The sequence below is a fragment of the Schistocerca cancellata genome, chromosome 5 (assembly GCF_023864275.1).
Source record: "Schistocerca cancellata isolate TAMUIC-IGC-003103 chromosome 5, iqSchCanc2.1, whole genome shotgun sequence".
NCBI lineage: Eukaryota > Metazoa > Arthropoda > Insecta > Orthoptera > Acrididae > Schistocerca > Schistocerca cancellata.
In genome coordinates this window covers 77,550,664-77,573,208 of record NC_064630.1, presented here as the reverse complement: position 1 = coordinate 77,573,208, position 22,545 = coordinate 77,550,664, and the positions used below count along the sequence as shown (strand labels likewise).

At 38.5% G+C, this 22,545-nt stretch overlaps 1 protein-coding gene across 2 annotated transcripts in view; it reads left to right on the top strand.

The window, feature by feature from the left end:
* The window catches only part of LOC126187827 (ubiquitin-conjugating enzyme E2-22 kDa), a 104,124-nt gene extending 82,954 nt beyond the window's left edge, over nucleotides 1-21,170 (top strand). For both annotated transcript variants that reach the window (XM_049929125.1, XM_049929126.1), the window contains exon 5: nucleotides 20,169-21,170. In XM_049929125.1, the coding sequence (XP_049785082.1) occupies nucleotides 20,169-20,305 (137 nt within the window). In that variant the 3' untranslated portion in view covers nucleotides 20,306-21,170. The remainder of the gene's footprint in view (nucleotides 1-20,168) is intronic.
* Nucleotides 21,171-22,545: the final 1,375 nt, after the last annotated feature.

Here is a 22,545-nt window from a genome sequence, read left to right as displayed (position 1 = left end):
ATCCAATGGTTTGTAGCTTTTGTTACAAGGTCTAAATGCAGATTTCGCAACTGTGCCTGGTCTTGCAATAAAAACAAACTCCCATCAAGGTAAAAAGATTTTGTGCACCAACGATTTCAGAAACCTTGCAGACGTGGTATGACAACACAGGGCGTTACAGAGCCCTTAAAACGCTCACGTCTGTGGAGCAAGGAGAAGGATCCTACTTTCATTATAGGGCAGAGAAATAATGCTTATAGAAAAGATGAAAGAAAAAAAAGAGTTGATCATGACACGAAAATGAAATGGAAGAAAATGCCATGAACAACTGGGAGACTCTGTGGTTGACAAACACATTGTGCAAGTTGCACATCCCTGAAGATTAACTAAAAGCTCTCAAAACATGCCGTAAAAAACTTCTCATCACAACAACTAGGCATGACATACCTCGATGACAACAGAGTTTAAAACGAGGATAAGAAATTTATGGCAGTACACATGTTCAACGGAAGTGTATTTTCTCAAAGTTCTTCTCTGGATAAATGGCTGCAAGGTCTCAGCACTAGCAACGGTGTGGGCGGCTGGCTGCACAGTGCTGGAAGTACGCACCCCAGGTGTTGATGCCAGGACCCAGACGCACATGGCAGCAGGGGGCTGACCGGTGGCGCATGTGGGGTGGCAGGTCAGCGGCAGTGGAAGGGAAACTGCGCCAACCGTGAATAGCTTGCCTGCACACTTTGTGTAGCCATGGGAGCGGCTCAGAGGCCTCGTGCATTTTCTTCATGTCTCGGTGCCTGGCTCAGAGTTGGCGGGCGGCTACTGAGAAGCTGGGCTGGCTGCGACCGTCAAATGGGGCCGGAGTGTGCGCCATGCACATGTATGCTGCGGAGCGCATCTCGGCGGACTCAGCGAGCACGTGTACAAGTGGTACACTGCAAGAGGCAGAAAGTGTGGACTTCGCCCCGGGCGCTTGTATGTGCAGTCGCAGCGTCACAGCTGGCATGCTGCAGCACTCAGACTCGGTTCGTAGTGGAATAACAGCCCAAATATTGACCAACCACACAACATCAAACATGAACCAAAATAAATGGCCACCCTATGGACCGAACAGTGGAACGGATTGCGATTCTGACATCAAATGTAGAGTATACGGCCACTTCTGACACCAATTGTAAATGTATATGATTCTACTTCTGGTCACCAGTTGTAAATGTATACAAGATGTGGGAAAGGGGGAAGGCGGTTGTTTCTTGTGCCTCGTGACGACAGGGTGCAGGAGGTCGAGCGGTCAGGATTACAGAGTGGACATCCAGGGCTGCCGTTAAATGACAAAACAGGGAATTAAGTACAATAAAGAGGATATATTTCAATATATGGAGTACAAAACGTGCGCCTAGGGTTGGAAGTTAGCAGGTTTAGGCCAGTATAGGAGATCAAACAATTAAATGAAATGGGCAACGGAAGGGGAAGCAGTTCATGTTGACTTACATTGGTGGCCGGTTGCGAATAGCAGAGAAAGGGGCTCTGCGTTCCAGGAAGACGTCTGTGGTCCTCGAAGTCTGGATTCCAAGAGAGAGAAGCAAGTGTGTTCTGCACTGCAGGATGCTCCAGCGTCTACACACGGGGTTGGCATTTTGCGCACACTATTGGCTAAAATCAATGGCGTGAATTCGCTAGCAGTTTCAGCAGAGGGCTCAGGACGTCTCTTGTCAACAGCTTTAACTGGACAGAACTGCCTCAGTTTTCAAAGACAAGCGACTTGTGTCACGTAGACACGGCGTGAATTACTCTGGGAAAAAACTTTGAAATAAATTTCTTAAACCAATTCCCTAAAATATTCCTTGACTGGCTGCCATCCTGTACAACACACTCAACCTGTATCTGGAGTTATGGTCTGGGATCCAATTCCTTATAACAACTGGAGCACTTTCGTGGTTATCCCACACACCCTGACTGCAAATTTGTACAGTCTAGTAATTCGACCTGTTGTGCTGCCATTCATTAACAGCATTCCAGGGAGTGTTTTCCAACAGAATAATACTTGCCCACATATCACAATTGTAAACTAACATGTTCTAAGAGTGTCGACATGTTGCCGTAACCTGCTTGATCAGTAGATTTGTCACTAATCAAGGACATATAGGACATCACCAGATGACAACTCCAGCATCATTCTCAAACAGCATTTATCAGCCCTTCACTGACCAACCAACTGCATGAGGCATGAAACTCCATCCCAAGACCTGACAACTGACATCTGGTACCTGTACAGCACAGTTTATGCACATTTATATTCTTGCATTCAATATTGTGGCAGTTACACCAGCATTTCACATTTGTAATGACTTATCTAGTGCTTACATTAACCTGTGATTTTCCATTGTTAATTACTTAAGTATGTTACCTAGACAAATGTTTACTGAAATGTCATTACTCTACATTAATAATTTTTTGGTGTTGCATTTTTCAGTGTATTATTCACAATTTCAGTGCAACCACACAAAGTAGGTAGCAGATGCCACCCATATTCTGTGTATAAGGAAAGAGGATGTAGTAGTTATTGTATTTAAAAGCTATTTTTGAGAATATCATGTTAAGCCTCATGTAAACACACAGAGAGCACTTTCTCCAGATTTCTAACCCTATGAATCATAATAACGAAAAGTAATGGAACACAACCAACGTAAAGAATATACTTGGAAAATAAGCCATCAGGTAATAACATTGAAATTGGGGGGGGGGGGGCAAAAATTTTCCAAAAAGTAACATTTTTTCTGGTCGTGGCTATAAACTTTTAAAAATATGGGCAAATTTATGTAGTTTATAAATGATAACAACAAATAGTTTTGCAATTACATAGTATTCCAATTTATTGATTTTTAACAACACACATTTATGAGCCATATAAATAAAACTATTCTGCAGATACTCAAGATACTGCTGAATATGTACCAAATTAACAAAAAATGAAATTTCACTGAAAAATATCAATACCGTTTCTGAGCCAAGCTGAATATGTTTCATGTTGCCGTTGTTTGGTGTTGATGGTTAGTTCCATAGTTAATTCTCTCATATGTTGTTGTTCCATTATTTTCTCGATGAATTGAGCTCTACAATACATCAAAGAAGTACATTAGCAGATGTGCTGTAAACAAAAATGGCACTCTGGTGGAACAGTAATAATTGTTTTTCTGATTATACTTGTAAATGTGGTTTGTCTACCACTCTGTACTTCACATGAATATAGGAATAGGGGCTTAGTTCCCTATTCTCATCAATACTAGTGTAAATTTACATTCCAAGAAAACATGTTGGTTTTAGAACAGCTGACAAATTATTGTGTTATTTTTAATTACTAATAATTTCCGGTTTCCTGCCATATGTAGGTAGGGAACTTGTTCACCGGTACACAGAATACAATACGAACTTTATAGCATGATTCAAACTATTACCCGGCTGTAGCAGGACCTAACATGGTCACATGACAAGGTACAGTCAAGTTCCATTTCAAAGTAGTGTGCGTTGTTAACTTGCAATGGAAGTGTGAAAAGTGACTGCAGAAAATACATTCCTGGGAAGCCGCAACAAATTGCTGTTAACGTCATAATAAATGAGAAAGGCGTGATAGGCAAGGGAAAGTGCAAGCAAATGTTGGCAAACAAAAGGTAAGTTAGTCATTTGTGTGCAAATTCTGGAAGGAGAGAGACTATGCTGATTTATATTTTTATGTTCTGTTTCTATGACTGTCAAAGTATGTCTTTTCCTGTAATCACACACATTTTTCCCATGGTACATAGTCTTCCATGTCTTCTAATACCACAACAGTCACAGGAGTAAAGGAAAGTTGACTATGTGATCTAGCGGTTAACTTTTTTGCCTAGTAATGCCAAGGTTCAAGAATCGATTCCCATTGACTATTTATGTTTTTTCCTGGGGGGGAGAGGTGTGAAAGGAGGTCCACTCAACTTTATGAGCCCAACTGAAAAACTACTTGACTATAAATGCAGCCAAATGGACAAGCAAGTCACCAAAGTAGAGTTATGTCGAAAGGCTTATACCAGGCAAGGTAACAAACTATGTTTGTTTATTATGAGTGAAAGCATCAGCTGAGTGTAGCAGGATTCAGGTATCTGGCCCAAATCAGAACAAGTAAAATGAACACAATAAATATTCCATTGATGATATAGGTACGTAAATTTTAGACAGCAATTTCGGCTATATTATGAACAATACAAAGAAAACTGTCTTTGCAAAAATTTCACAGCTTTTGTTGAGTAGAACTGGGCTAACAAGCTAGCAAAGAAAATATGAGAAAAAAGCGTTCCATCTGTGGGGTTTGATTTTGAAAGATTGCTGAATAAATGAGTCTTTTATTTTTCAAATACACTATACTGTGAATAAATGTTGAAAAGTGACATTGTCCAACAGTTATTGTCAAATATCAGTGCCAAGGCAACATTTCGTTATTTGCAGCACAGACTTCCATTTCATGCTCTTTATGTGACTGTCATGTAGAAATCAACAGGAAGAAAGTTAAAAATGCATAGAGAGAAGGAAAGGGGAACTTTTGGCATTAAGTAAGGAGTACCACCCCCCTCTTTATTCCACCAGCAAAATTTTGCAACAGAATTGTTCCCTGCCTAATGCCACCACACTATCAAATCCTAAATACTATAGAATTCGTCTGAAGTCATGCAAAGAATAAGTTCTGTAGTTGTAATACAGTCAGCTGCTCACTCTCTTAATGCAAAAACTTAACAACTGGTGATAGTGCTGCTCATAAATAAACTTTGTGTGTCACATTACCTGGTGCAAGTGTTTTGATATAACATTACTTTGGTGACTTGCACACCCATTTCACTGCTTTTATTCAGGTAGCTTTTCAGTTGGCCTCATAAGGCTGAGTGGACCTCCATCCAGACCTTTCCACTGTAAAAAATTGTAGATGTCAGTGGGGATTAAAACCAGGACCTCAGTGTTACTAGCCAACAACACTAATGACTAACCCACATGTTCAGTTTACATTTACTGCCATGACATTAGTATTTAATGTTGTGACAGTAAAAGACTTGAAAGGTCGTTTATCATGCCAAAAATATGTGTGATGACTACTGGCCTTGACTTAGATGACCGAGGAAACTCAAAATACAATAAAATCAGTCTACACATATTCGAACAAAGAGTCTGTTTCATCATCCGTTACTGAAACAGCAGACAATGAATCAACAGTCTCAGCTGTGGAAATAGCAGCATCACCAGGGAAGATAGTTTTATGGATACTGTCAGTGAAATGTCATTAGCAGCAAATGTGAGAAATATTGTATAAGGGGTGTTCAAAAAGAAACGAGCCGGAGGCGTGATTACAGAAACCAGTACCTGTATGTTATAAGTATTGACCCTGGCTGTTGAGACACTTGTCCCTCTGTGACACAAAGTGGTGAATGGCTGTCTCATAAAAGTCCCGGGGCTGTGATGTGAACCAGTTCCGCACTTACAGCTGGATGTCATTGTCTGAGGTGAATTGTTTGCCCCTCAGAGCCTTTTTAAGGGGACCAAAAATGGCATAATCACGGTGAGAGAGATCTGAACTGTATGGAGGGTGGCAGAGAACCTCCCAAACCTCCCATTTGAATTTCTGCAGGGGTGCCACGATTGTGTTGGCCGTATGAGGCTTTGCATTGTCTTGGAACAGAATGACCCCACGGGCGAGGTTGCCAGGTCGTTTTGACTTGATCGCTTGGCGAAGGGTGGTCAAGGTTTGCGAGTAATGCTGGGCATTCACTGTTGTCCCTTGCTGCAGGAAGTGAATCTGAAGGAGGCTATCTTGGTCAAAGAACAATGTCAGCATAACCTTTCCTGAACTCCTCTGGACGATGATGTCCAGCTGTACGTGCAGAACTGCTTCACACTGTAGCCCCAGGAATTTTATGAGACGGCCATTCACTGCCTTGTGTCACAGTGGGACAAGTGTCTCAACAGCCAGGGTCAATACTTCTAACATACAGGACTGGTTTCTGTAATTATGCCTCCGGCTCATTTCTTTTTGAATGCCCCTGATACTTTCTGTTCTTGTTCTTAATGAGCATTTCATTCAGGGACATTTAAAGGTGTGTAGTGTGTTCTAGAATTCCACTTGTAAGAGTACTGGAGTGTATACTTTATTGCTACTCCCGTTGCCCCCCAACCCCTGCTTTTCGGGTGTAAGGGAAACAATCCTGCTACCATGGCCAGGTTACCAGTTTGGCTTGCTGATTTTTATATTTAGTGTTGTACTATAGTACAGCCTAGAAGGACCTAAATTTTAGCCCTATGTGCCCCTAAAAAGTGTAAATCTTGGAAATCGACTGTAAGATTTTGTGAGTTCTGAGAGAGGCCACTGAGAGGTAGGCTACCAACTTTTCACTGTGTTATCAATGTTCACATTTAAAAGGATGTATACTAATTGATTTTTACATACAGTATACCAGGAATCATTGCTGAGGCACAACTATGTGGAAGTTTACAAATTAATCTAATATTTTAAATTGCGGTTCAACAAAAGGACAGATACTTCTGAGTGTAAAGGCAGTGAAACTGGCTTTCTTTATTAGCTTGGCAATATACTGTTTACACAATAATCTCTTGTAGCTTGTACTTGAGGGAATTTTACACATACTGCTTCATTTCGTTGGTACATTACTGTGAATTTCTTGTATGTATAAATAAGTTAATATATTTTTTCTGTTATTTAGGAACACGTTATCATACTTAATATGTATAATAAAAAGCAGTCCAGTTCCCAATAAATTAATTATTTTTAATTTCAGAACTGGCTTTGGTCTGTATGACCTTCATTCCAGAGGCTCTGAAATGTATAATATATACAGGGCGACCCATTTATCTTGACCACCCTAAATAACTGTTTGTCCACATGCAGATTACAAAATGTTTCAAGCAAATGTTCTTTAACCATCAGGGGGACATCAATCAGCATGATTACCTTCATTGTAGCTTTGTTTTTTACAGTGGTATGACTTTTTTTAATGGCACCCTGTATTTTTTTGTCCGTAATTCATTTCCTCTCTTAAAGACCTATTCAAAAATGTATCACAGTGTACCATTCGCTGAAACACAACGTTATTAATTACATAACACAACATTGACATTAACGCTCCCAGCGCTTAGTGCAGATACTCGGGGTAATGGAACACATCCACATTCTGACGTTGACAGAGGACAAACATAAACATAAGTAGAATGCACATCCGTCATTCCATCAACCATTGTCAGTTGAAGAGTTGTATGAGTAGAATGTACGCCAACGAAGAGAAGGTAGAAATGCTACTCATCTATGGGGAATGTAATTTAGCAGAACAGTAATTGCAGTACTGTTTTCTTATGTACGGGTACATTTAGTACAGTAGTTTAATCCTTTTAAATACTGTTGTGTAGAGTAGGCATACAGTAAAGGCTGTCCTTTCTACAAACTGCATTGACATAACATTTCTTTAATTGTTGTTGTTGTTGTTGTTGTTGTTGAAGGCAGATGAAATGCTACGCAGGCAGCAGAACTGTACAGACAGTGATACCCTGACAAGAACCCACCTTCCCGACGGTTGTTTTCTCGTCATGCTGCGCCGCCTCAGGAAACGGGAAGTTTCAACCCACGACAATGCAATTGTCATAGCACCTGCACAGATGAAGCTGCCGAAATTACTGTTCTCGCTTCCGTTGCTATGAATCCACATGTGAACACATGACAGCTTGAACACGAGATTCGCATTCCTAAGACTAGTGTACATTTATTGTTACACATCACCAGTTCCATCTTTACCATGTACACCTACATCAATAATATCATGAGAATGATTTCCAGAATCATGTACAGTTCTGTCAGTGAGCACAGCAGGATATCCTCGCCAACCCAAACTACTTCTCCAATGTTCTATTTGCCGATGAATGTTCCTTCTCAAACAAAGGACGGGTAAATACAAGGAACATGCATTATTAGTCCAGCAACAACCCACAATGGCTTAGACAGGTGGAACAACAGTGTCAGTAGAGAGTTAACGTCTGGTGTGGGATGCTTGGTACTACAATTATTGGTCCTTATTTCATCAATGGTAGTCTAAACGGCATGGATGAATTCTTCCTCCTCTTCTGAATGAAGTGCTGTTGGAAGAACCAAACTGCTTATGTGGTTTCAACACAGTGGATGTCCAGCATATAATGCCTTGCATGCACGTCATGTTCTGAATCGAAGGTATCCTACCAGATGGATTGTTAGAGGAGGAACAGTTACTTGGCCTGCTAGGTCTCCGGATTTAAGTCCTCTGGACTTCTTTCTTTGGGAATGCATTAAAGACATGGTCTATCATGATATTCCAACAACTCCAGAGGACATGCAGGAATGTATCATGCTTGCTTGTAATTCTTTTCAGCAGGCAACACTGGAAGCAGTAAATAATTCTTTCACTCAACAAGTGCACCAGTGTATCGGTGTCCAGGGTCACCACTTTGAGCACTGTTGAATGTTCTACTCCTGGGCAATGGTGCAGGAGAGTCAAAGTCAATTTTCTGTTATGTTTTTACTTGGTTTTCATTTGTTTTCTGACAACTCCAGCAAGTGGACGTGTTTGTGATCCCGGGCTCAAAGTCAGTGTTGTGTTATGTAATTAATAATGTTGTGTTTCAGTGAATGGTACACTGTGATACATTTTTGAATAGGTCTTTATGAGAGGAAATGAATTACCGAATAAAAAATACAGGGTGCCATTTAAAAAAGTCTTACCGCTGTTCATATCTTTGTAAAAAAAAAATAAATAAAAAAAAAAAAATACAATGAAGGCAATCATGCTGATTGATGTCCCCCTGACAGCTAAAGAACATTTGCTTGAAACATTTTGTAATTTGCATCTGGTCAAACAGATTTTTGGGGTGGTCAAGATAAATGGGACACCATGTATAATGACTCATGCATGACAAAACTTTTCCACCTAAAAATCAACATAAAAAGAACATAATTATGGTAGAAAATAGAATGATGTGTTACCCGAATGACATGAGGAGCCAGTTCATGGAGCTGGTGTGTTGCACCTACTTGTACCTGTTGCACACTGCTAACTAGTTAACAAAGGCTAGATGCTACAAAGGGGAAGATCTGCCCACTGTTCCCCATATGATCAGTAATATAAATGATTAAAATTCACAAATATCATGTGTATTTTACATTTTGAAAATTTTTTAATGTAAATAGTATGACACACTGAAAGCAACATAGTTTTAACCAATTTTTTGTGTCAATGTTTGCACACAAGACCTATGTGCTGTTGTCCTTTTCTTGGCTTTCGAAAGTCAAATACCAATAGACATTCATCAGAGAATGAAGAATGTGTATGGGGCAGCATACCTGTCAGAAACCACCATTGTGGAATGATGTGCCAAGTTCTGTGCTGGTCCCAATTCGACACAAGATGCTGGTCAGTCTAGGAGGCAAGCCTCATCCATTACGCTGACTCAAGTGAAAGATACTCGAGCAATCCCCCGTAATCCTAATCGCATCCCATGTGATTATCACACCTTCTGTCACTTCTCTCTCTCTCTCTCTCTCTCTCTCTCACTCTCTCTTTACTTGAAGGGGCAATGATTCCTGTTAGTTGATGATGTACAGCAAACAGTTACAGACTTCTTCACACATCAAAACATGATATCTTCAAGTTGGTATGTCTGTCAGTGGGTAGGTACTTCTTGTAAAACAGGGCATATGATAGCAAGGAAGAAGGCTGTGGTTAGACAATGCAGTGGCAGTCTTCTCCAATGCCAAGTACTGGGCATTGTACATGGTTACAATGGCTCGCCAGCAAGAGAAGCTACTACTGTGGTGACAACATGAGCTTATGTGTATCTTCATAAAGGCTATCTTTTCTGAACATGTGGGTCCTGTTTAACATAATTATTGCTCAAGAGAACTGGGCTTTTCATGCTAGTACCACACCAATTGCAACACTACCTAATAGTTCTTTTAAATACATGACAGATGGCAGCATTTTGTTGGAATTGTTATCAGGTTTTATTGTAAGATGTTATTAAATTGTTTGACATGTTTTAATTAGTAGAGTGTCTGTCTATACAAGTATGCAGGATGTCTAGTCAGCTGCATTATACTGAGTTTAAAGGGAGACGCATACTGCATTGCACATCTGTGGGATAAATAACACCTAGGTTGGCAGTGCAAGCCACATTGCGTCTCCATGGCGACAAGTGACATCCTGCACAGCATGATTTATTTATTTACACGTCAAGTTCCATAGGATCAAATTGAGGAGCAAATCGCCACGATCATGGAACGTGTCACTACATGAAATTACAACATCAAATTAATAACAGATAAAAATAAAATGTTTATGAACCCGAAAAAAGTCAGTCCATAAGTTTAAGTAAACGCAATCGACAATACAAGAAGGATCAGGTTAATTTTTCAAAAGGAACTCCTCGACAGAATAGGAGTGACCCATGAGGAAACACTTCAGTTTTGATTTGAAAGCATGTGGATTACTGCGAAGATTTTTGAGTTCGAGTGGTAGCTTATTGAAAATGGATACAGCAGTATACTGCACACTTTTCTGCGCAAGAGTTAAGGAAGTCCAATCCAAAAGCAGGTTTGATTTCTGACAAGTATTAACTGAGTGAAAGCTGCTTATTCTTGGGAATAAGGTAATATTGTTAACAAGAAATGACAGTAAGGAATATATATATTGAAAAGCCAGTGTCAAAATACCCAGGCTCGTGAACAGGGATTGACAAGAGGTTCATGAACTTACACCACTTATTGCCCGAACTGCCCATTTCTGAGCCAAATATATTGTTTCAGAATGGAAAGAGTTACCCCAAAATATAATACTGTACGACATAAACGAATGAAAATATGAAAAGTAGACTAATTTTCTTGTTGAACGAGCACTCACTTCAGATACCGTTCGAATAGTAAAAATGGCAGCATTAAGTCTTTGAACAAGACCCTGAATGTGGGCTTTCCATGGCAGTTTACTATCTACCTGAACACCTAGAAATCTGAACTGTTCTGATTCACTAATCATATGCCCATTAATGTGAAATTAAAAGTCAGGTTTTGCTGAATTGTGTGTTAGAAACTCTAAAAACCGAGTCTTACTGTGAATTAATATTAGTTTATTTTCTACAAGCTATGAACTTAGATCATGAACTGCACTGTGCTTGGCTGCAGTGCTAGACACATAGGCAGTGTCTACACCTCTGAATAGTTCATTCCAGCCCAAGGTACTTGGAGTTGGCGGTCTTGTGTGCACGAGGTGTACTTGTTTGTATATATGAATGGTATGTGTCTCTGTTTTGCTGATGAAGGCTGTGAATGGAAGCTTTATGTAAGTGTCTGTCTGCAACTTAACATGTCTTCTTTATGGTAAGTAGCAATCTGTCTTTTTCCTCCATTGTTGATATTCTTACGTGGAGTTTCCATTGTTTGTGTAGCTTATTCATGTACACACCAGAAGGTAGTTTTTAATCTAATCTTTTAATCTTTTCAACTTTTAAAGTTTTTAAATGTAATAGTAGATTATAAGCAGTTTTATGTCATGTTTTTGTGTACGTTATGATTTTTTTATGTTTGAAAACACAATATTTGTTAATGTTAAACATTAGTACTACATATCATTTGAGATATGGTGGGTGGTGCTTCTCCTTTATAACACCTCGCCTTTGCTAGCTAGTTAAAAGTGTGTGACTGGCAACAGTAGACGCTACACAGCAGCTCCATTAACTAGTTCCTCATGTAATCTGGAAAACACATTGTTCTGTTTTATATATCATAATTATGTTACATTTACGTTTGTTTCTAGCAGGAAAAATGTTATCATAAATGTACTTCTCAGAGCCTGTGGTCTGATGATGATTGTATAGAGCAAAAACAGTTGCCGAAATTGTGATCTGTACTGCTTTTATTGTAAATTACAAGCAAATGTTACATGTCAGGGATAGTGTGATAGCACATTCTATTTGATTAAAAGATACAGTTTGCAGTTAACATCAGTGCAAGTGTGTTCTTATTAATTTAAGGAATGACTGGATACAGCCCTTGGAACAGTATAATTGTTCTGTCCACCAACACTTAAAGTATCTATAAAGTTCCATAGTGCTTATGGCAGACCACATATGTCTCTCGTGATATCCGACTAAAAATTTATACTGCTAAAATAGTCAAGTGTGGAGTTGTCAAAAATTGAACATAGCAGAGATTCCAGTGTCTTCTTGTATGGGAGGGGCAGGGGTGGGAGCAGTTGTGCTACAATTAACATGAAAATTGATGCTGGTCAGTTTTGTCAATTGACAGTGCAGTGGTAGTTATCACTAAGCAACATTGGAAATGTAATTTTGAAACTTCAAACTATTTTGCCAATTGCACAGGAGAATGGGTACAAGACCAACAGTATTAGGGCTAGATCAGGTGCCTGGATTATGATAAATTAGTGAGGCAGTGTAATGGTAGCCATTAACATCCAGATTTAGGTTTCCTGTGGTTTTCCTAAATTGTTTACACACTGCAGATAGATCTTGAGTAAACTCATGTTTTGCAGGCCATCCATTACAGACGGATCTTGAAATAACTCATGTTTTCTACTGTGAGGTGTTTTAACTACTTTGTCTATTTAGGTGTTTACACCAATAGTCAATGCATCAAATATGATTGAATGAATTAATCTGAATTACTTTCAGAAATTTTTGACTTGATTGTTCAGATGTTTGTAGTGAGAATGAAGATCCAGATGACTGTGTGAATGAATGCTTGTATGGTTCTGAAGATGATTTCATGATCATTAGTCTTATAAAGAAGCATAAGGTGGCGTGTTTTCAACTGATTCTGGCAATACCAATGAAGGTGATTCCTTGTGAATGATTCATTTGAAATGTCATCAGAGTCTTCCTCAGACACTGACTGTGCAAGTGCACGAGTGAGACTTGAGCACCATCTCGAATGTGTTAAGACAAATGCTGTGATGATTCCTTCCAAAAAGGACTGGGGCGATTTCCATGCACATCCTATCCCAAATCTGAGTCTGTGTTTCATCTCTAATGATCTTCCTTCCTTGGATTCCATGAAAGCTTTCAAAGTCAGTGGGGAAAAAAATTCAGATTTTGCAAGTGTTACAACTTGAGTCTAGATATACCAAATAGTCCTATTGCTTTGGAGATGGCTTAAGGTGCAATCTAAGGCTAGAAAGGAAACTGTTAAGGAGACCAAAATATTTTATTGTAATGTAACTGGGTAGATAAAAAATCCACTCACATAGCAACAACAGGAGAAAACACACAAATTTTAAGGAAATGTGTGAGCTTTCGGAGCCAGTGGCTCTTTTTCCAGGCAGAAGGATTGAAGGAGAAGGAAGAGATATGAAGAAGGAAAAGGACTAGTGAGGTTAGGAAATGGGGACTGTTATGGAAAAGTCACCCAAGACCCTGAGTCGGGGGAGACTCAATGGATGGGGCGAGAAGGAAAGGAAAGACTAATTTCTGGGGACTGCACCAGGTAAGATTTGAAAATCTGGGAACTTAAAGCTGAAAAAGTTAGCGTAATAATTAAGGGAGAGATTACTGACAAAACAACACGTAATCTAAAATACTTTCAGAAGTTTTTGATGATGATTATTCAAATGTTCCTAATGAGAATTAAGATCCAGATGACTATGTGAATGAATGTTTGTATGATTCTGAAGATGATTTCAGTAACAGATATATCCTTAGTCCTGTAAAGAAGCTTAATTAAGGTGGCTTTGTTTTCAAGTATTCTGCTGCTCTTTCTTTCATTTCAAAAGGGACACTTTCATTTCAAAAGGGTTAACACTATGACAAAATGAATCGTTCATAAGAACAAAATCAACTTCATAAGAGCAGAAACCAATATAGAAGTGCATTATACGTGTTGAGGAGGGGGAGGGTGGGGGCAGTAGACTGGTCAGAAATCAAAAGACCTATGGTCCATCTTTAAAACCTTAGGTCCCTCATAAGGACTAACACCTCAATCCATAGAACTTCCTACCCCACACATACCACACACTCACAAACCCAATTGCCCTGGTCTTCCCATTGTTGCTGGCTTCAAAGCACCCACTGAATGTATATCTGCCTTATTTGGTCAACACCTGGATCCTATAGTACAGAGACTCCCATCCTATATTACACATACCAATCATTTCCTAAATCATCTGAAATCTTTGTGTGCCCCCCTGCTCCTGACTCACACCTTGCTTGTCACCATTGACACTATATCCCTCTATATCAACATCTCCCATGTACATTGTCTGTCTGCTGCAGCATCCAACTGATTCCAAATCTGACATCCTTTCTGCTCACCTTAAACAATTTTATACTTCTGAATAATTATGTTACCTTTGAAGGACTGATATACAAAACAGATGAGAGGCACAGCTATGGGAAACAGGGTGTCTCCACCCTGTGCTAACCTTTTCATAGATTGCTTGAAGATAGCTTTTCTGGGATCGAAGAATGTTCAGCCCCTGTGTTGGATTAGACACATTGATGACATCCTTGCCATACGGACTTATGGTGAAGCTAACATGTGAAAAATTTATGGACTCTGTGTACATATTCTCCACATTAAATTTCCTAATCCCATGCCACTTTTCTTGATATTGACCTCATCCTCACTGAGGGTCAGCTACACACTTCTGACATTCCCTTTCATACAGTCTTGGCATTCAAGGCAAAAGTATTTGCTTAGATGAATTCTCTCTACAGTGGTACATCACCTTCCCACTTTAGCCTTTAGTTGACATACTTACCCACCGGCCTAGTTTAAAAACAGATTTCCCAGGCCATCACACCCAATCCTGGTACTGCTGATCCTTCCAAAAAACAACTTAGGAGGAGTATACCTCTTGTCGTTCAGTGCTATCCTATTCTTGAACGTATTTATCAGCTACTTTGACGAGGCTATGACTTCCTAAAATCATGCCCTGAAATGAGGTCCATTCTGTCTGACATTTTGCCCACCAAACCTAGAATAAAATGTTAAATCAAAAACACTTTCAGCTGTCAATTTTTCCAATTTTATTTTATTTTTGTTGCCAGTTTCAGCATTACACTATGCCATCTTCAGGCCCTTGATTGGCGTGTAGGAAGAATTACACCTCTTTACAATTGAAATACGGGCCAGCATATAGTCACTGGTATCTGTAGATTTCTTTTTAACAACACTGTCCCTTTGTTCATCAACTGCAGACTGTGCAATTGATGAACAAAGGGATGGCATTTTTAAAAAGAATTGTACAAAAGGTGGGATTCTTCCTACACATCAGTCAGGGGACTTGAAGATTGTATAGTGTGGATACTGGTAGCACAACTAAAATATAATTGGAAGTATAGACTGCTGAAGGTGTTTTTGATTTGACATTGTATACTGAATAGCCAAGGTCCCATAACCATCCTGTATGAAGAAGGACTTAATGCCTAGAATAGCTTTTTTTGTTTCCCCAATATCTGGGATATCCTGGTCAGACCCTATGTTCCTTCTGCATTCATTTCCCTACCCTATGCCTCCTACATGTGTGTCTGTCTCCACTGTAAGACTTGACTATGCACCCTCCTACCACTACCTACACCAGCGCTGTAACTAGTAAAACATATACTGTCAAAGAGAGAGCCACTTGTAGAATGACACATTGTGTACCAGCTGTTACATAAACACTGTTTGGCGTTCTATGTTGTGACTATCACCAAGTTATCAGTTAGGATGAATGGGCAGAGACAGAAGGTGTATACTGGAACACCCATTATCTTGTTGCTCTACAACATGGCAGGTGAGACCATGGTGCCTGTTTCATAATACTTGCCATCTGGAGTCTTCCCTCTGACAAGAGTCTCTGAGAACTCCACATGTGGGAACTGGCATTGCAACATGTGCTTGGTTCTCGCCACCCAACTAGCCTTCATTTATGTTAATTTCTGTGGTCTCAGGATTTCTTCTCCGCAACTATTACTTTCTTCACTCCCTTTGTGCTTTCTACTTATCTTTATTTTGTGATCTATTGCCCCCACCCACCTCTACCATGTATAATGCACATAGCTTTCTGCTCGTGTCAACTCTTGCATGCTGTTTTGTCAGTGATCTCTGTCTTGCTTATTCCCCTATTTTCAACTTGTAAATTCTCAGGTTTTTGAAACTCATCCAGTGCAATCACCAACAATTGTTCTTACCTTCTCATTCCATCCGGTAAGTATCCATGACCCGGTGTTCTGGATAACTTTTCCGTAGCTCTCCCCCCATTTTCCCAATTCTCACCAGTCCTTTTACTTCATCCCTCTTCCTTTGCCTTCAACCCTTCTGCCAGGAGGAGCACTGGCTCAGATTCTTAAAAATTATGTGTTTTTCCCTGCCGTCACTTGCTGAGTAGATTTCCTTCATTTGCCCAATTAAATTATATTTTCAAAATATTTTATTGACAGTTATGTCATAGGAGTGAATTACCAGAACTAATACAAAGCTCGGTGGGTTGTTTTTTGGCTAAGTGCCTTGCTCAGCCTTGCCATTTGTGATTTGGGAAAGAAAATTGGCATGAACATTAGGTAAACATTTGAGACTGCTACTAACACTGATGTGAAGATGCTAGTTTTTGAACCATACAAATAGCCCTTGCCTGGATGAAGCATGCTGTGGAATGTGTTAATGTAATGTTTGGGTAATCATTTGGGAAGGGATGTGACTGATGTGTTGCCACTGACCTGGTTACATCATGTGTACCATGATCAGCACATGATTAATGGTGCTTTTGTGTTATATTACCACAGACACTCATTTGCTTAAGGGGCTCCGGAACGCCCTATACTTGCAATGTTAAAATAACGCTTATAAATTACATCTTTCCTCACAAAGTATTTGAGGTAGGAAGTTGAACTTTTTACAGATTATTTATTGGAATATGGGCTACAACTTAACACAGGGATTTTACAAAATTTTAGTTCAGTTATTAAAGATGATTTTTTTTCAATTGTAATGAAAATTCACAACATTTTTTTGCAATTTTTTATTTATATATTCAAAATTATACAGTTTTTTGGAAAAAGGCTGTGTTAAATTATGCAGAAGGTACTGTGTAACATTTACTGAAAGTTTGAAACAAATATGTTTGGAAGATCCTTAGAAAACATGTAATTAGTATGAGAAAATAAAAGTTTTGGGAATCGAGCGACAAAGATTGGATTAACTTTTTAGTGCATTCCAGGTCCATAGGATGGATTATCTTCATCCTCTGCAAACTCCTACTCCAGCTTCCTCTTGTTCCTCCTCCTGTTTACTCTTGCTTGTATTTCTAGACTCTTTACAGCCCTGTCTGCAGCCCGAAGGCGTTCCTTGTCTAAAGCAAGCATCGCTCGTACCATGTTAGAACCAATCTTCATTCCCATATTTCTAAATACCTTGCACCTTACAATGTTGCCATCATTGAAAGTCGCAACAGCATCATACACACCAAAGTGAAGTGTTTCTATTCCAACAAATACAGTCTTGGGGATTCTCGACCATATAACACTATTCACACTTTCATTGGGGTTTTGAGTTTTTCCGTGAATACACTTTTTCAACAGTTCAGGTGCTGCTAAGTCTCTGAAAATAGGTTTTATCACCTCCATTATTGCATGAGGCAGACTATGCTTATGAGTGTACACTTCACCAGTTAGCAATCCTTTGTTATATTTACACCAACTGTCTTCTTCTTTGGGACACAAGCTATGTTGGGGATTTTCATCGGTTGAAGAAGTATGAAAAAAAAGAGCCCAAACAGCCTTCTTCATTTCGTCGACACTTTGTGTATTTTGCCTAATAGCCATTCCATAATAGTTCTGTATTTTGTCAATTACACTGTCAGTTATACTTCCCTTCCCATCCAACCCTTTACCATCACTGAGTTTTTGTTTTTTGTACGAAGCTTTCAGTCGCCGAAGTCTTGTTCCCATTCGCTTCTGTACGTGTCCAATACACTCAAATTTCTGCACTACATCATCACCATAGGGCTTCAGTCCTTGAACATGTTTGAAACTTTTAGAATCACCGTCACCAAGGTAATTAACATATCGCACTTTATCACACGCCTCAGAACGCTGGAATATACTGGCAACACCAGCCACTTCCATTCCTCCACTACTGCCACTATAGTTAGCTTTGCAATTATTTTCATGTGTACCTTTATATTTTTGTGGACATCTACAATACTTTGATATTACTGCTACATCTAAAACTTTCCCTGTATACATACTGGTGGCAGATACTACACCATGAAGAGATGTGTGTCCCCGTTTATGCCAGGTACCATCAAACGCTTCAGTCAAATCTCTGTTACCATTATTTTCCATTACTGCCTCTTCCACAGCGTTCTTCATAGATTCTATACAGACATCTTCTACTTTAGACCCTATTAATTTATTATAGGTCGTAAACTTGGTTGGGGGATTTGGAAGATTCATGATGCCACAGAAAATTGCACCTGCAGTAGCACCCTTACCAACTGAACGCAAGGAATAAACAAATCTAATGTTGTGTTCGTAGATTTTGCTACCATTTTCTTCCGTTGCAGTTACTGCAACACTGTTCCAAAAGGTGGTCATGTATGAACACTCATCACATTTCAATTGTATTTCACTAGCAAGTCCTACGTGCTTCCAGACCAACTTCACTACAATGAATACATCTTACACAGTTTGAAAAAATTCCTTTGAGAACCGACATATCAAATATTTCATTCACATCCGATTCGCCCATAAAACATTCATAGTTTTCACTCATTGAACCAAGCTTCTTCTGTGAAGTATTTTCTTTCCCACTTTGACTGCTATGGGCAGGTGTACTTGAGAGGTTAGGTTCACTCACTTGGTTATCGTCTTTATTGTTTACGGTAATAACACATACCTTTGGCTTTCCAACATTTCTCCTTTTCTTAAAAGCGTTCAGAGGATTTCTAATAACTTTACTTTTACTCATTATTATACTTCAACAAAACAGAGACTCAAGAAACAGAATTAATTACGAATATTTTCGAGATAACGACAGAGTAAATAAACATGAAACAATCGACAATCACACCAGCGATATATATTGAACCATCACAGGTTAGCCACAACACATACTTTATCTCACATCACTAAAATGTACCTGATGAACACGGACGTTAATAATAACACCATTTGACAGCAGTTTAACAGCGCCACAGTGGGTCACGCCCATGTAGAACACATTTCAAAAAAAATTTAAAAATAGTTGTAGTCTTCGGAATTGAATAAATTATATATCTATTAAAAGTTAATAGTCTGCAGATTTAGAAAACGCAAAAAAGTAAAAATTGAACTTTTCATGATTTTGAGCCTTTCCGGAGCCCCTTAAAGCAATATCCAGCAGATCCCATTATTTTCCCATATTTTTACTAGCTCTATGCTGCTGAAAGCCAGAGCTCTAAAAGAAATCTAGTTCTGGTTGAAAGAGATGATATCAAAGCAAAATACTGCAGCTTGAACAGAGCCAAGATTTTGGAAAAAGTTGCATTTAATAATTTATATCAAAACGTTGTTAGGCTTATAAATACAAATATTGAAATAGTGATATAAATACAGAAAATGAAAGGACTAGTGGAATATCAGCAGATATTTCAATATCACAATAATTATGTAAATCTAATATTCATATTGTCTGCTTCATAAATCTTGTCTCACTTTTCTTCATGTCATGTATAACTAAATATTATGGCCAAGTTACTATGCGTAATTATGGTATTCGGTATTTTTGTTTTATTATCTAAACTTAATTTTCGTTGTAGTACGGGAAGGACAGTGTCTACGAATAAAAAATATTCTGAATATGATATCAGTTTCCACAAAGTGCTGAGCTTTATAAAAACTGTGTTAAACTAGTCAAATTAAGTATCTGAAGTGAAGAGTAGCCAGTGCACATACTGTTCGATAAGATCAAGGAGAATAATTTAGAACAGTTATTAAAAATTTAATTCTAAAGTTTAATGTAATAAGTAATCCTGTTTGGCAAGAGCAGATAGCAAAATAGGAAGTCATAAAATCAAGAAGAGCTGAAAAGTGAGTGCGGTGGTAGATGCAGTGCAAAATATGTCTATGAAAATTTTCATTTTGTACAACTTTTGATTTTTAATCTATTGTTTTGCTAGGTCCTCACAGGAATTCAGATTTTGACTTGAAAATACGACGGCTTACGGATATGGGAATAGAAGATCATCAAGCACGAGTAGCCTTATCGTCATACAACTGGGATCTGGAGAGAGCCACAGAACAGCTCTTCAGTTAGTTAACAGTGTCAGCTGTGAAATGACGAGAATTAACTGATGTGAAATAGTTATATTCATATTGTCACCTCTTTGGAATCCATCCTTAAGTGCAGTTATGCGAGTCATGTTATGAAACGGAACATTGTCACATGGCAGTCAAGTAGTTTACTAATGTATGTATACTGTGAAAATGGATGGAGGGTATGTGAAATGTAAATACGAATATAATACCTTACATGTATGCAAGTTGTCATTTTTAAGTTTTCTTTTTGTTTTGGAATTTGTACACTAAATAAACTGAATTAAGTAACAATATAACAACAATTTGTTAGCTAATGTCAGTTGTGATGCGTGCGCCCACACACACACACACACACACACACACACACACACACACACACACTCACACACTGAAGTTTTTATTTTGCTGTAATGTAAAGAATAAAATAGGATTTCCAGCTGCAGCACATGTAGTTGTTGAGTAAGAGATTAAACCTTTGAAGACCATAGTCTCAAAAAGTATTATAATTTTGTTCCATAAGAAAAAATCTCCTGGAAATTTGTTACGAAACTGTTGTTACTGCCGATGATAGTGCTACACGTAAAAAAGTAAAGATGTTTATGCTGTAAGCAATAGCCATGAATATTCTCATTTTTGTATGGAGTCAGAAAATGATAAGATTCACAAATATTAAAATGATTGTATTGTTTTACTGTATATACACACACGCAACTCTAATTTGCTATTTCTGCCTCATTTTATTGTAACAAGAACATTCCATACCAGTGATTACGCAGTTTAAGTTCATTTGTTAAGTTAAACATATAACTTCTGCTGTTCTTGGCTGCTGTTCTTGTTTATTATATAAAACTCTGTATCCTGTCTTTTTGTATACAGCACATCTTATTTACCTTTTTTCTCACAGCCCTGAATGCTTTCCCATATCCGATAACCAGTTTCTTAACATAACACTAAACAGTATTCCTAATGTTGCCCATCTGGTTGCATAAACAGTAACAAATGAGAGTTCTCACATTGTCAGAAATTAATCAGGTGTGAAAACAGAATGAATATGAAAATAAAATGTAACAATGAAAATAGTAAGGAAATGTGTAACCTACAGAATGAGGAAATCTTACTCTGAAAAGGAATATTGTTGCTTGAAACTTTAAGCCATCATCACAATAGTGCTGCTACCTGTAATTGAGAGTATGAACCAACTTGACTATGATACATGCATTTATTGTTTTTTGAGAGTATTTTGTAGCTTTTTAGTGTTCATAAAAAGTAGAACTATAGCCAAGGGTGGACTGAGAGCTTTCCATTCCACATGCTTGTATATTGGTTGTAGGTTGTACCTGTTACTTAACTTTTAATTAATAATACAGAAGGAAAACATAAGTAATCATTTTTTCTCTCTTATCAAAAACCATATAGGCTATGGTGGCAATAAACTAAACTGAAAGAACAACTTATGCGATTTGTCCATCCCCTGAAGATTGAGCACAGGCTCTGAAACACATGAAAAGTAAAAAACAGCTCAATTGCGGTTGTTTTATTCTCGTGCCTGGTAAGCTTAAGGTGTGGCAATGTTCTTTCATATACGATGTGCTCCTTATGAACAGACACTGCCATCTTTGAGAATGTTTGTTTGTCCAGTTCACTTAACTATGTTATTCCCAGACATAATAAGTTATGCATTTGATAGCACATAAAGCTTTAAGTGGCCTTCAAAGATGACACACCGACAAACACACACTCATCTCTGTCTATCATCTTCAGTGACGTGCTTGATGGCTGATAGAAACTACATACCAATTTCAGATCTAATAGTTACAGTGAAGAAAGTATTAGTAGTGTATAAAGAACATGAGCGACAAAGATGAGTTTAACAGGTGTACCTCATTCTTCTTCTATATGTGCAGGAAGTCACCGATTGTGTGGGGAGTATTTTTTGCCAACAGTGCATTAAACTTTCTTTAATTGTAGAAATGAACATAGACATGGTTGTTCTTTCATAGATTTTTTTGCGCACATGTAAAGTTTGTGGTTACGGCTGTGTGTGTGAATTAGCCTACATCAGTGAGACGGTCCAGCCTGTTGGCGTGCAGCGGAGAGCACAAATTTCACGAATGTCTCTGACTTCATAATAAAATTGGTGGTGGCAAAACAAATGCAGTAAACATATATAGTTCAAGGAGGCTTGCATACTGGCTAGACAGTCAGTTAAATAAGATACAAGAGGTGATTGAGATGGAT